The sequence below is a fragment of the Heptranchias perlo genome, chromosome 37 (assembly GCF_035084215.1).
Source record: "Heptranchias perlo isolate sHepPer1 chromosome 37, sHepPer1.hap1, whole genome shotgun sequence".
Classification (NCBI taxonomy): Eukaryota; Metazoa; Chordata; class Chondrichthyes; order Hexanchiformes; family Hexanchidae; genus Heptranchias; species Heptranchias perlo.
In genome coordinates, this window is record NC_090361.1 from 14,714,301 (window position 1) to 14,728,135 (window position 13,835).

Genomic DNA, 13,835 nt, shown 5'->3' on the forward strand with positions numbered 1-13,835 from the left:
CTGACCTGCTGAGCGTTTCTAGCATTTTCTGTTTTTATTTTCAGATTTTGCATCATCTGCGGTATTTTGCTTTTGTTCTAGAGGCTAATAGACATGTTTCTAGAGAGAAGGGACTGAGGGACATGGTGACTGGGTTCCAACAGTAAAGGATGGGCTCATTGGAACTTGTGACTTATTCCTGTTCCTAAATCTGTTTCAAATTGATGAGCCAGAATGAAGAGTTATATAAGGCTGTGTGTTACCATGGCAATGAGCCTGTGGGATATAAGTAACAGGTCAGAAGATCTGGATAAAGTGACATCACTTGAGTGTACATCACTGTCCTTCATTTAGCAAAGTACCATCTGGGGCATAAACAAGTGAGTTTATGGGACTGAAACAATCTGTGAGTAACAGATTGACAGCGTAAGACTGTCGGGAACACAGAAAGCTCTCATATCATAAATGGGTGTGTAAATGGTGTGTGTGTGTGTCAATATCAGGTATGTAAATATCCCAAAAGCTTTTTGGTGGGATTTTAATATCTTGTTTGGGTTAAGTTCTGTTTGTGCCATGTTCATTTAGTGTTCTGGGATGGAGATCGGTGAGGGTGAAGGAATGAGGCATTTGAAATCCAGGATGGGATTCAATGTCTCAATTTGGGGTGCAGGGTTATTATTTACCCCCATTTAGTGTCTGGGTTTATTATTCGCCCTCTGAGAATTTTATTTGCCCCTTGGTTTGGAGTAGTGGGCTATTTTCCCCCTTGTTATGGATTATTATTTGCGCTGTTTGGAATGTTGGGTTCTTTGCCCCTGTTTGAGGTTATTATTTTTCTTTGCTTGGAGTTAATGTTTTCCTGTTTAGGGTGTGGATTTATTATTTACCCCTGTTTGGGGTTATTATCTGCTTGTGTATGGGGTCATTGTTTGCCCCTGTTCGGGGTTATTATCTGCCCCTGTTTGGGGTTACTATCCGCCCCTGTTTGGGGTTATTATTTGCCTGTTTGCTATTATTATCTGCCCCTGTTTGGGATTATTATTTACCCCTATTTGGGATTATTATCTGCCCCTGTTTGGGGTTATTATTAACCCCTGTTTGGGGTTATTATCTGCCTGTTTGGGGTTATTATTTGCCTGTTTGGGATTATTATCTCCCCCTGTTTGGGATTATTATCTCCCCCTGTTTGGGGTTATTATCTGCCCCTGTTTGGGGTTATTATTTCCCTGTTTGGGGTTATTATTTCCCTGTTTGGGGTTATTATTTACCCCCATGTGTTGCCAGTCCTGCCCATGCGGGGAGCCCCGCCCGCCCGCTCCACCTTAAGGCGGATCGCAGAGGCGCAGCTTCCGCCTTCCGCACCCAGTCGGAGCCCCGGGGCGGGCGGGGAGGAGAGGAGAGGAGAGTGACCGGGGGCCGGGGAGACCATGTCGGAGGCGGAATGCAAGCAGTGGATCCTCGACACCATCGACTCGCTGCGGTCGCGGAAGGCGAGGCCGGACCTGGAGCGGATCTGCAAGATGGTGCAGCGCCGGCACGGACTGGCCCCGAGCCGCACCCGGCGGCAACTCGAGCGGCTGCTCCGCTCCCGGACCGTGCTGCGGGTCAGCTACAAGGGCTCGCACTCGTACCGCAACGCCGCCAAATGGCACTCGGGCCGGGACAAGGGCTCCGGGCAGGGAGCGGGGGCACCGGGGGCACCGGCCCGGGACAAGCCCCGGCTCCAGACCGAGCAGCAGCAGCAGCGGCGGCAGCAGCGGGACAGTGGCGGCGGCGGCGGGGGCAGCGTGCTGACCCGAGCCCGGCTCAAGGGGGTCCTGGAGCAGCAGGTGGCCCGGGGCAGGAGCAGGAACCCGCGGGGAGGCGAGAGCGAGCCGCCCGACAGGAGGAGGATGAGGAGGCGGCGGCTCCCGGTCACTGCCGCCCCGACCGACCGCAAGGTGAGCGGGGCTCGGGGATAGCGGCGGACCGACACCCCCCCCCCCCACTTTCTCTCCCCCCCCCCCCCCCCCCACTTTCTCTCCCCCCCCCCCCCCCACTTTCTCTCTTCCCCCCCCCCCCTTCTCGCCCCCCCCCCCCTTCTCGCCCCCCCCCCCCCCTTCTCGCCCCCCCCCCCTTCTCGCCCCCCCTTCTCTCCCCCCCCCCCTTCTCTCCCCCCCCCCTTCTCTCCCCCCCCCCCTTCTCTTCCCCCCCCCCTTCTCTTCCCCCCCCCCCTTCTCTTCCCCCCCCCCTTCTCTTCCCCCCCCCCTTCTCTCCCCCCCCCACTTTCTCTTCTCCCCCCCCCCACTTTCTCTTCTCCCCCCCCCCACTTTCTCTTCTCCCCCCCCCCACTTTCTCTTCTCCCCCCCCCCACTTTCTCTTCTCCCCCCCCCCACTTTCTCTTCTCCCCCCCCCACTTTCTCTTCTCCCCCCCCCACTTTCTCTTCTCCCCCCCCCACTTTCTCTTCTCCCCCCCCCACTTTCTCTTCTCCCCCCCCCACTTTCTCTTCTCCCCCCCCCACTTTCTCTTCTCCCCCCCCCACTTTCTCTTCTCCCCCCCCCACTTTCTCTTCTCCCCCCCCCACTTTCTCTTCTCCCCCCCCCACTTTCTCTTCTCCCCCCCCCACTTTCTCTTCTCCCCCCCCCCCACTTTCTCTTCTCCCCCCCCCCCACTTTCTCTTCTCCCCCCCCCCCCACTTTCTCTTCTCCCCCCCCCCCACTTTCTCTTCTCCCCCCCCCCCACTTTCTCTTCTCCCCCCCCCCACTTTCTCTTCTCCCCCCCCCCCACTTTCTCTTCTCCCCCCCCCCCACTTTCTCTTCTCCCCCCCCCCCACTTTCTCTCCTCCCCCCCCCCCACTTTCTCTCCTCCCCCCCCCCCACTTTCTCTCCTCCCCCCCCCCCACTTTCTCTCCTCCCCCACCCCCCCACTTTCTCTCCTCCCCCACCCCCCCACTTTCTCTCCTCCCCCACCCCCCCACTTTCTCTTCTCCCACCCCCCCACTTTCTCTTCTCCCACCCCCCCACTTTCTCTTCTCCCACCCCCCCACTTTCTCTTCTCCCCCCCCCCACTTTCTCTTTCCCCCCCCCCACACTTTCTCTTCTCCCCCCCCCACACTTTCTCTTCTCCCCCCCCCCACACTTTCTCTTCTCCCCCCCCCCACTTTCTCTTCTCCCCCCCCCCCACTTTCTCTTCTCCCCCCCCCCCACTTTCTCTTCTCCCCCCCCCCCCACTTTCTCTTCTCCCCCCCCCCCCACTTTCTCTTCTCCCCCCCCCCACTTTCTCTTCTCCCCCCCCCCCACTTTCTCTTCTCCCCCCCCCCCACTTTCTCTTCTCCCCCCCCCCCACTTTCTCTTCTCCCCCCCCCCCCACTTTCTCTTCTCCCCCCCCCCCTACTTTCTCTTCTCCCCCCCCCCCCCACTTTCTCTTCTCCCCCCCCCCCACTTTCTCTTCTCCCCCCCCCCCCACTTTCTCTTCTCCCCCCCCCCCCACTTTCTCTTCTCCCCCCCCCCCCCACTTTCTCTTCTCCCCCCCCCCCACTTTCTCTTCTCCCCCCCCCCCCCACTTTCTCTTCTCCCCCCCCCCCCCACTTTCTCTTCTCCCCCCCCCCCCCCACTTTCTCTTCTCCCCCCCCCCCCCACTTTCTCTTCTCCCCCCCCCCCCACTTTCTCTTCTCCCCCCCCCCCCCCACTTTCTCTTCTCCCCCCCCCCCCCCACTTTCTCTTCTCCCCCCCCCCCCCCCACTTTCTCTTCTCCCCCCCCCCCCCCCACTTTCTCTTCTCCCCCCCCCCCCCCCACTTTCTCTTCTCCCCCCCCCCCCCCCCACTTTCTCTTCTCCCCCCCCCCCCCCCACTTTCTCTTCTCCCCCCCCCCCCCCCCACTTTCTCTTCTCCCCCCCCCCCCCCCACTTTCTCTTTCCCCCCCCCCCCGGGGGTTAGCGGTGGACCCTGCCCTCTAGTTAGCGCCAGAAGGTATCAAACTAATCATGGAAACTTGCAGCACAGGAGGAGGCCATTCGACCCATCGTGTCCGCGCCGGCTCTTTGAAAGAGCTATCCAATTAGTCCCATTCCCCTGCTCTTTCCCCATATTCCTGCAAATTTTTCCCCTTCAAGTATTTATCCAATTCCCTTTTTGAAAGTTACTATTGAATCTGCTTCCACCGTCCTTTCAGACAGTGAATTCCAGATCTTAACAACTCACTGCGTTTAAAAAAAAAAATTCTCATCTCCTCTCTGGTTCTTTTGCCAATTATCTTAAATCTGTGTCCTCTGGTTACCGACCCTCCTGACACTGGAAACAGTTTCTCTTTATTTACCAAACTGATGGTTAGTCCCGGACTGTATTTAACTATTGGTTAACGCAGGGGTCGGACCGTGCCATCTAGTTAGTGTTGGACTCTATCTAACTCGTGGTTAGAGCTAAACTCTGACTACTAATTACTGCCAGACTGTATCGAGCTAAAGGTTAGTGATGGACTGTACATAACTGACAGTCGGCGTCAGACTAGTCATAGAATTTTACAGCACAGAACAAGGCCATTCGGCCCATTGTGCCTGTGCCAGCTCTGTGAAAGAGCTATCCAATTAGTCCTACTCCCCTGCTCTTTCCCCATAGCCCTGCAAATTTTCTCTTTTCAAGTATTTATCCAAATAAGGGGGTGGTGGTGGGGGGGGGTCCCGGTGGAGAGAAATCTAAAATGCTAGAGAGAAAAGGCAAGGAAGCAGTGCAGGAAAGTGATTGGGGTCAGGATAATCGGATTGTGTCAGGAAGGGACAGAGCATACAAACAAAAGACAACAAATAGGGTCCAGGTAAGAAAAAATGGTAAGACAAATAGGGCCATAGTACAAAAACATGTTAAGATGCCTAAAAATGTTAAAAAGACAAATCTAAAGGCATTGTATCTGAATACACGAAGCATTCGTAATAAGGTAGACGAATTAACAGTGCAAATAGATGTAAACGGATACGATATAATTGTGATTACGGAGACATGGCTGCAGGGTGACCAAGGCTGGGAGCTGAATATCCAAGGGTATTCGATATTTAGGAAGGACAGGCAAAAATGAAAAGGAGGTGGGGTGGCATTGTTAGTAAAGGATGAAATCAGAGCAATAGTGAGAAAGGATATTGGGTCAGAAAATCAAGATGTAGAATCAGTCTGGGTGGAGTTAAGAAGCACCAAGGGTCAGAAAACACTGGTGGGAGTTGTCTATAGGCGCCCAAACAGTAGTGGTAATGTAGGGGATGGCATCAAACAGGAAATTAGAGATGCATGTAACAAGGGTACTACAGTAATCATGGGTGACTTTAATCTACATCTAGACTGGCTAAACCAAATTAGCAATAATACTGTGGAGGATGAATTCTTGGAGTGTGTATGAGGTGGTTTTTTAGACCAGTACGTTGAGGAGCCAACCAGGGAACAGGCTATCCTAGATTGGGTATTGTGCAATGAGAAGGGATTAATTAATAATCTTGTTGTGCGGGGTCCTTTAGGGAAGAGTGACCATAACATAGAATTCTTCATCAAGATGGAAAGTGAAGTAGTCCAATGAAAACTAGGGTCCTAAATCTAAACAAGAAACTACAAAGGTATGAGGAGTGAGTTGGCTATGATAGATTGGGAAGCTTCATTAAAAGGCATGACGGTGGATAGGCCATGGCTAATATTTAAGGAATGAATGCTTGAATTGCAACAGTTATATATTCCTTTTTGGTGCAAAAACACAAAAGGAAAAGTGGCCCAACCATGGCTAATAAAAGAAATTAAGGATAGTATTAGATCCATAGAGGAGTCATAAAAAGTAGCAAGCCTGAGGATTGGGAGCAGTTTAGAATTCAGCAAAAAAGGACCAAGAGGTTTTTTTATTTATTCGTTCATGGGATGTGGGCATCGCTAGCAAGGCCAGCATTTATTGCCCATCCCTAATTGCCCTTGAGAAGGTGGTGGTGAGCCGCCTTCTTGAACTGCTGCAGTCCGTGTGGTGAAGGTTCTCCCACAGTGCTGTTAGGAAGGGAGTTCCTGGATTTTGACTCATCGACAATAAAGGAATGGCGATATATTTCCAAGTCGGGATGGTGTGTGACTTGGAGGGGAACGTGCAGGTGGTGTTGTTCCCATGTGCCTGCTGCTCTTGTCCTTCTAGGTGGTAGAGGTCGCGGGTTTGGGAGTTGCTGCAGTGCATCCTGTGCATGGTACACACTGCAGCCACAGTGCGCCGGTGGTGAAGGGAATGAATGTTCAGGTGGCAGATGGGGTACCAATCAAGCGGGCTGCTTTGTCCTGGATGGTATCAAGCTTCTTGAGTGTTGTTGGAGCTGCACTCATCCAGGCAAGTGGAGAGTATTCCATCACACTCCTGACTTGTGCCTTGTAGATGGTGGAAAGGCTTTGGGGAGTCAGGAGGTGAGTCACTCGCCACAGAATACCCAGCCTCTGACCTGCTCTTGTAGCCACAGTATTTATGTGGCTGGTCCAGTTAAGTTTCTGGTCAATGGTGACCCCCAGGATGTTGATGGGGGATTCAGCGATGGAAATGCCGTTGAATGTCATGGGGAGGTGGTTAGATTCTCTCTTGTTGGAGATGGTCATTGCCTGGCACTTGTCTGGCGCGAATGTTACTTGCCACTTATCAACCCAAGCCTGGATGTTGTCCAGGTCTTGCTGCGTGCGAGCACGGACTGCTTCATTATCTGAGGGGTTGCGAATGGAGCTGAACACCATGCAATCATCAGCGAACATCCCCATTTCTGACCTTCTGATGGAGGGAAGGTCATTGATGAAGCAGCTGAATATGGTTGGGCCTAGGACACTGCCCTGAGGAACTCCTGGGGCTGAGATGATTGGCCTCCATCAACCACTACCATCTTCCTTTGTGCTAGGTATGATTCCCCCTGATTCCCATTGACTTCAATTTTATTAGGGCTCCTTGATGCCACACTCGGTCAAATGCTGCCTTGACGTCAAGGGCAGTCACTCTTACCTCACCTCTGGAATTCAGCTTTTCTGTCCATGTTTGGACCAAGGCTGTAATGAGGTCTGGAGCCGATTTTAAGAGGGGAAAAATAGAGTATGAGAGTACATGTGCAAGGAACATAAAAGTGGACTTTAAAAACTTCTACAAGTATGTAAAAAGAAAAAGATTAGCGAAGACAAATGTAGATCCCTTACAGTCAGAAATGGGAGAATTTATAGTAGGGAACGAAGAAATGGCAGAGCAATTAAACAAATACTTTGGTTCTGTCTTCACGGAAGAGGACACAAATAACTTCCCAGAAATGCTAGGAAACCAAGGGTCGAGTGAGAAGGAGGAATTAAAGGAAATTAGTATTAGTTTAAAAAAAGTGCTGGAGAAATTAATGGGACTGAAAGCCGATAAATCCCCAGGACCTGATAATCTGCACCCCAGAGTACTAAAAGAGGTAGCCATGGAAATAATGGATGCATTGGTTGTCATCTTCCAAAATTCTACAGGTTATGGAACAGTTCCTGCAGATTGGAGGGTGGCAAATGTAACCCCACTATCCTTAAAAAAAAAAAAAGAGGGAGAAAACAGGGAATTACAGACCGGTAAGCCTAACATCAGTAGTAGGGAAAATGCTCGAGTCTATTATAAAGGATGTGATAACAGGACACTTAGAAAATATCAACGGGATTAGACAAAGTCAGCATGGATTTATGAAAGCGAACTCGTATTTGACAAACCTACTGGAGTTTTTTGAGGATGTAACTGGTAGAATAGATAAGGGAGAACCAGTGGATGTGGTGTATTTGGATTTTCAGAAGGCCTTTGATAAAGTCCCACATAAGGGGTTAGTGTGCAAAATTAAAGCACATGGGATTGGGGGGAATATACTGGCATGGATTGAAAATTGGTTAATAGACAGGAAACAGAGAGTAGAAATAAACCGGTCTTTTTCGGGGTGGCAGGCAGTGACTAGTGGGGTACCGCAGGGATCAGTGCTTGGGCCCCAGCTATTCACAATATATATCAATGATTTGGATGAGGGAACCAAATGTAATATTTCCAAGTTTGCTGACGACACAAAACTAGGTGGGATTGTGAGTTGTGAGGAGAATGCAAAGAGGCTTCAAGGTGATTTGAACAAGTTGAGTGAGTGGGCAAATACATGGCAGATGCAGTATAATGTGGATAAATGTGAAGTTATCCACTTCTGAAGCAAAAATAGAAAGGCAGAGTGTTATTTAAATGGTGATAGATTGGGGAATGTTGATGTACAAAGGGACCTGGGTGTCCTTGTACACCAGTCACTAAAAGCAAACATGCAGGTGCAGCAAGCAGTTAGGAAGGCAAATGGTATGTTGGCCTTCATTGCAAGAGGATTTGAGTGCAGGAGCAAGGATGTCTTACTGCAGTTATACAGGGCCTTGGTGAGACCATATCTGGAGTATTTTGTGTGCAGTTTTGGTTTCCTTACCTAAGAAAGGATATACTTGCCATCGAGGGAGTTCAGCGAAGGTTCACCAGACTGATTCCTGGGATGGCAGGACTGTCGTATGAGGAGAGATTGGGTTGAATAGGCCTGTATTCACTTGAATTTAGAAGAATGAGAGGTGATCTCATTGAAACACATAAAATTCTGACAGGGCTAGACAGACTGGATGCAGGGAGGATGTTTCCCTTGGCTGGGAAGTCTAGAACGAGGGGTCACAGTCTCAGGATACGGGGTAGGACATTTAGGACTGAGATGAGGAGAAATGTCTTCACTCAGAGGGTGGTGAACCTGTGGAATTCTCTACCACAGAAGGCTGTGGAGGCCAAGTCACTGAATATATTTAAGTAGGAGATAGATCGATTTCTAGACACAAAAGGCATCAAGGGGTATGGGGAGAGAGCAGGAATATGGTATTGAGATAGAGGATCAGCCATGATCATGTTGAATGGCGGAGCAGGCTTGAAGGGCCGAATGGCCTACTCCTGCTCCTATTTTCTATATTTCTATTCCCTTTTGAAAATTACTATTGAATCTGCTTCCACCACCCTTTCAGGCAGTGCATTCCAGATCATAACAACTTGCTGAGTAAAAATTTCCCCTCATCTCCCCTCTGGCTCTTTTGCCAATTATCTTAAATCTGTCTCCTCTGGTCACCGACCCTCCTGCCAGTGGAAACAGTTTCTCCTTATTTACTCTGTCAAACTAATGTTTAATTCTGGACTGTATTTAACTAATGGTTAATGTCATGCTGTATTGAACCAATTTAGTGTTGGACTGTGCCTACTTTTTATTGTATCTAACTAATGGTTAGTGTCAGACTGTGCCCATTAATTAGCACCAGTTCGTATCTAGGTAATGGTTAGTGTTGGTCTGTATCTAACTACTTGTTAGTGTTGGACAGTCTTTAATTGTTAGTGTTAGATTGTGCCTCCTAGATATTGTAGAGTTTAGCTAGCTAATGGTTAGTTTATAACTGGGCTCACTAGTTTGTGTCTGACTGTATGTAACTAAAGGTTAGAGCTGGACTGTGCCCACTAGTTAGTGCCAGGCTGTATCTAACTAAAGGTTAGGCTTGGGCTCAGCTACTTAGTGCTGGACTGTATCAAACTAATAGTTAGTGCTGGACTATCTAACTAAAGGTTAATGTCAGACAGTATCTAGCTCTTTATTAGTGTTGGACTGTGCCCACTAGTAAGTTTCGGACTCAATCTAACTAATGGTTAATGTCAGACTCTAACTAATGATTAGCAGTGATGTGGAGATGCCGGTGATGGACTGGGGTGGACAAATGTAAGGAATCTTACAACACCAGGTTATAGTCCAACAAATTTATTTTAAAATCACAAGCTTTCGGAGATTATCTCCTTCGTCAGATGAATGAATGAAAAGGTTCTCAAATCGCATATCTTATACGATGTTGGGACAGCATCACACCAATCAAAAGGTGTCGTTGTTATTCAAACAGGCCAGTCACGGAGAACAGCACGTCCCAGTACACTCGATATACATTGTGTCTTTTACACAGGCAGGCAGAAAGAAACTCAAAATGGCAGAGAGAGAGAGAGAGAGAGAGAGAGAATTTTTAAAAACATATAAATTTTTTCCCCCTTTTTGCTGGTGGGGTTACGTGTAGCGTGACATGAACCCAAGATCCCGGTTGAGGCCGTCCTCATGGGTGCGGAACTTGGCTATCAACTTCTGCTCGACGATTTTGCGTTGTCGTGTGTCTCGAAGGCCGCCTTGGAGAACGCTTACCCGAAGATCGGTGGCTGAATGTCCTTGACTGCTAAAGTGTTCCCCGACTGGGAGGGAACCCTCCTGTTTGGCGATTGTTGCGCGGTGTCCGTTCATCCGTTGTCGCAGCGTCTGCATGGTCTCGCCAATGTACCATGCTCCGGGGCATCCTTTCCTGCAACGTATGAGGTAAACAACGTTGGCCGAGTCACAGGAGTATGAACCATGTACCTGGTGGGTGGTGTCCTCTCGTGTGATGGTGGTATCCGTGTCGATGATCTGGCAAGTCTTGCAGAGGTTGCCGTGGCAGGGTTGTGTGGTGTCGTGGACGCTGTTCTCCTGAAAACTGGGTAACTTGCTGCGAACGATGGTCTGTTTGAGGTTGGGTGGCTGTTTAAAGGCGAGCAGTGGAGGCGTGGGGATGGCCTTAGCGAGGTGTTCGTCGTCATCGATGACATGTTGAAGGCTGCGGAGAACATGGTGTAGTTTCTCCGCTCCAGGGAAGTACTGGACGACGAAGGGTACTCTGTTGGTTGCGTCCCGTGTTTGTCTTCTGAGGAGGTCTATGCGATTCTTCGCTGTGGCCCGTCGGAACTGTCGATCGACGAGTCGAGCGTCATATCCCGTTCTTACGAGGGCGTCTTTCAGCGTCTGTAGGTGTCCATCGCGTTCCTCCTCGTCTGAGCAGATCCTGTGTATTCGTAGGGCCTGAGGTGGGGGAGAATGAGTTCAGGGGAAGGTGAGGTTGATAAGGAGGGAGAGTCACTCAGTGCGGAGACTGGGGTCAGATGGAGGGAGGTGTTTTCATTGAGGAAGATGCTGGGGGGGTTGGGAGGCAAAACAGGATTGTGAAGGGGGAGGGAGGAGAGCTGTTGTGAATCAATTTGCTACGGGTGAGATGAGACGAGGGGCAGGATGTGGGAATGGGAAGAAGGATAAGGCTGGGAGGAGAGGTTAGGGAGGTAAGTGCGCTTGGATTTTGGGCAGCAGTAATTATGTGCAGTGGATTGGGACCAACAAGGATCACCTTCTGTTGGAGATCAGTAGGGCAGTTCGAGATGGACTGCTCTCGTTTACCTTTCCCTGTGTGTCTACATGATGGTATCCCACTCATTGGTTTGTTGAATTCATTACATGAAAAGATCCAGTGTTGTCACTGGGCTGGTTTAGCATATTGACACCAATATGAAGGGTAGGGTAAATCGCACTTTGAGGTATTGTGTTTCTTACCGGGGAGAACTCCCCTGCTCTTCGAATAGTGGCCATGGGATCTTTTACATCCACCTGAGAGGGCAGATGGGACTTCGGTTTAATGTCTCATCCGAAAGATGGCACTCCCTCAGTACTGCACTGGGCGTGTCAGCCTGGATTATGTGCTCTGGAGTGGGACTTGAACCCACGACCTTCTGACTCCGAGGCGAGAGTCCTACCCACTGAGCCACGGCTGACGCGCATTTGTAAAAAATTAAATTACAAATTTGCTATAACTAGCACAGAAAGGCAATCTTCCCAAGTTCCTTGTCTCCCAACCTCAGTAGAGTATTCCATGATGTACAGTGACCTGTTTCTACTTCCTGTACCACTCATCCCAGTGTCCAAGTCAGACTGCCTATTTGTACTGAATTAGAGGATTAAAACTGTGAAAATTCACATTAAGGGTAGACAGAGAGGAAACTTTCATCCCATCACTCTGAACTTCAGTTGTACCCAGTTCCCAAAAGGCCTCCGCTCTTCCAATCTGTGAAGTGTAGAATGCAACCTGCCTTACAAATAAATTCTCCAATCTCCTGGATCGCAGTGAAGAGTAGCACTGGGAATGTGAGATTTTTACATGAACTGTGAGAAACACCCAGCGATACAAAAGCAAGAAGAATTAGACTGGTGATTCCAAGAAGCAAGGAAAGTTGAGGCCAAACTTCTGTCTTTTTATAGACCTGTCCCATGAAATGTCTCCTGAACAATGGGCTAAAGGTGATATCAGCATCAATGGGTTTCATGTTTGTATCACTAATATATTGCTACTGGTTGGGTTAGACCAATGGTGTGTCACTGAGGTTACGTCGTTTTGTTTTGTGGGGAGCGGGTTGAGTATGAATTTGGTAAATAAGTACTTTTCAGTAGGAACGTAGAAAGAGGAGTAGGCCTTTCAGCCCCTCGAGCCTGTTCCGCCATTCAGTTAGATCATGGCTGATCTGTATCTTAACTCCATTTACCTGCTTGGTTCCGTATCCCTTAATACCCTTGCCTAACAAAAATCTATCGCTCTCAGTCTTGAAAGCTCCAACTGTTCCCAAGAATCCACAACCTTTTGAGGGAGAAAGTTGCAGATTTCCGCTGCCCTTTGTGTGAAGAAGTGTTTCCTGACTTCACCCCTGAACGGCCTCACTCTACTTTAAAGTTATGCCGCCATATTCTGGACTCGCCCACCAGAGGAAATAGTTTCTCTATTTATCCCACCAAATCCTTTAATCATCTTAAATACCTCAATTAGATCACCCGTAATCTTCAGTAGAGTCTCTAGCTGGGCAACTGACATTTTGATGTATTGCTGTAGTTGCCGTGGCAAGTCCACTACATTGAAGATCTGAATTGGGGGTCCTTAGTGCCATGTCCCTCTAAGTACTGTTGCTTTGTATCTCTGCAGAAGACCAGGAGGTCAAAAGAAGCAGATCCATCAGATCGTGAAGGAAGTGATGAAGAAACGGCAACTCCACTAAAGAACCATGATTCAGCGAGACCAACCTCGAGCGAGGCACAGAATGGCGTGGAGCCCCTCACTGATTGTGTGAGTGAGGAACCTGATGCTGAAGAGTGTCCCATCAAACCACCTACCACTGAAGATGTCGAGGAACTGCCTGCTGACCAACGGGTTGAAACATCTTCAGCTGTGGAGCAGAGCCCTTCACGTTGTCCCAGCACCGAGTGCAAGGGTGACATCGATGATAAGATGGAGCTTGATGTCGAAGATCTTCAGACAGTGCCCGAGCGAGTCTGTCCGGGTGACGCAGGAGCAGTTGGCTCTTCTGAAGTACCCACCCCTATAGAGGAAGGGAGCAATGAAGAATGGTCCCAGGAACCTTGCACCAATCAAGGTAACTCTGGTTTAAAGCTGTTAGAATGCAATATAATGGTCAACCTTGTAGCTCAGCCCAGTGGAAAATCTTACACCACTGTTCCACTGGCAGCAACTTACATTTGCTTATATAAGGGCACATCTGTACCAGAAGTGTGCAAAGTGTACTGAGGCTAGTAATATAGTGTAAATGCTGGAGTGAGGACCCAACCTGACACTGGGTCAGAGTGGAGTGGGACCCCCTGGAGGAGCGACTCTTGCTCCTGAGCCTGATCTGGCCTTGACTCCAGATTTACAAAGCACAAGTTTAATGTCTGGGCAAAGTGGGACCCTCTTTGAACCGATGCTGAAATCTGTGGGTGTAATGACCCTCTAATGGTGAGAAGCTCGGAACTGTGGAGGAGCAGAGAGATTTAGGGGTCCAAGTACAGAAATCACCAAAAACTAGAACAGGTACAAAAAATAATTAAAAAGGCTAATGGAATGTTGGCCTTTATCTCAAGAGGACTGGAATATAAACGGGTGGGAGTTATGTTAGTTATATAAAGCTCTGGTTAGATCCCATCGAGATACTGTGTACAGTTCTGGGCACCGCACCTCAGGAAGGATAT

The 13,835-nt window shown here is 49.5% G+C and overlaps 1 protein-coding gene across 2 annotated transcripts in view; it reads left to right on the forward strand.

Moving 5' to 3' along the window:
• Positions 1 to 1,333: 1,333 nt before the first annotated feature.
• The window catches only part of LOC137304529 (sterile alpha motif domain-containing protein 1-like), a 69,896-nt gene continuing 57,394 nt past the window's right edge, over positions 1,334 to 13,835 (forward strand). The window contains exons 1-2 of one of the 2 annotated variants that reach the window (XM_067973165.1): positions 1,334 to 1,919; positions 12,796 to 13,243. In XM_067973165.1, the coding sequence (XP_067829266.1) occupies positions 1,407 to 1,919; positions 12,796 to 13,243 (961 nt within the window). In that variant the 5' untranslated portion in view covers positions 1,334 to 1,406. The remainder of the gene's footprint in view (positions 1,920 to 12,795; positions 13,244 to 13,835) is intronic. The other variant, XM_067973164.1, reaches the window with a different exon arrangement.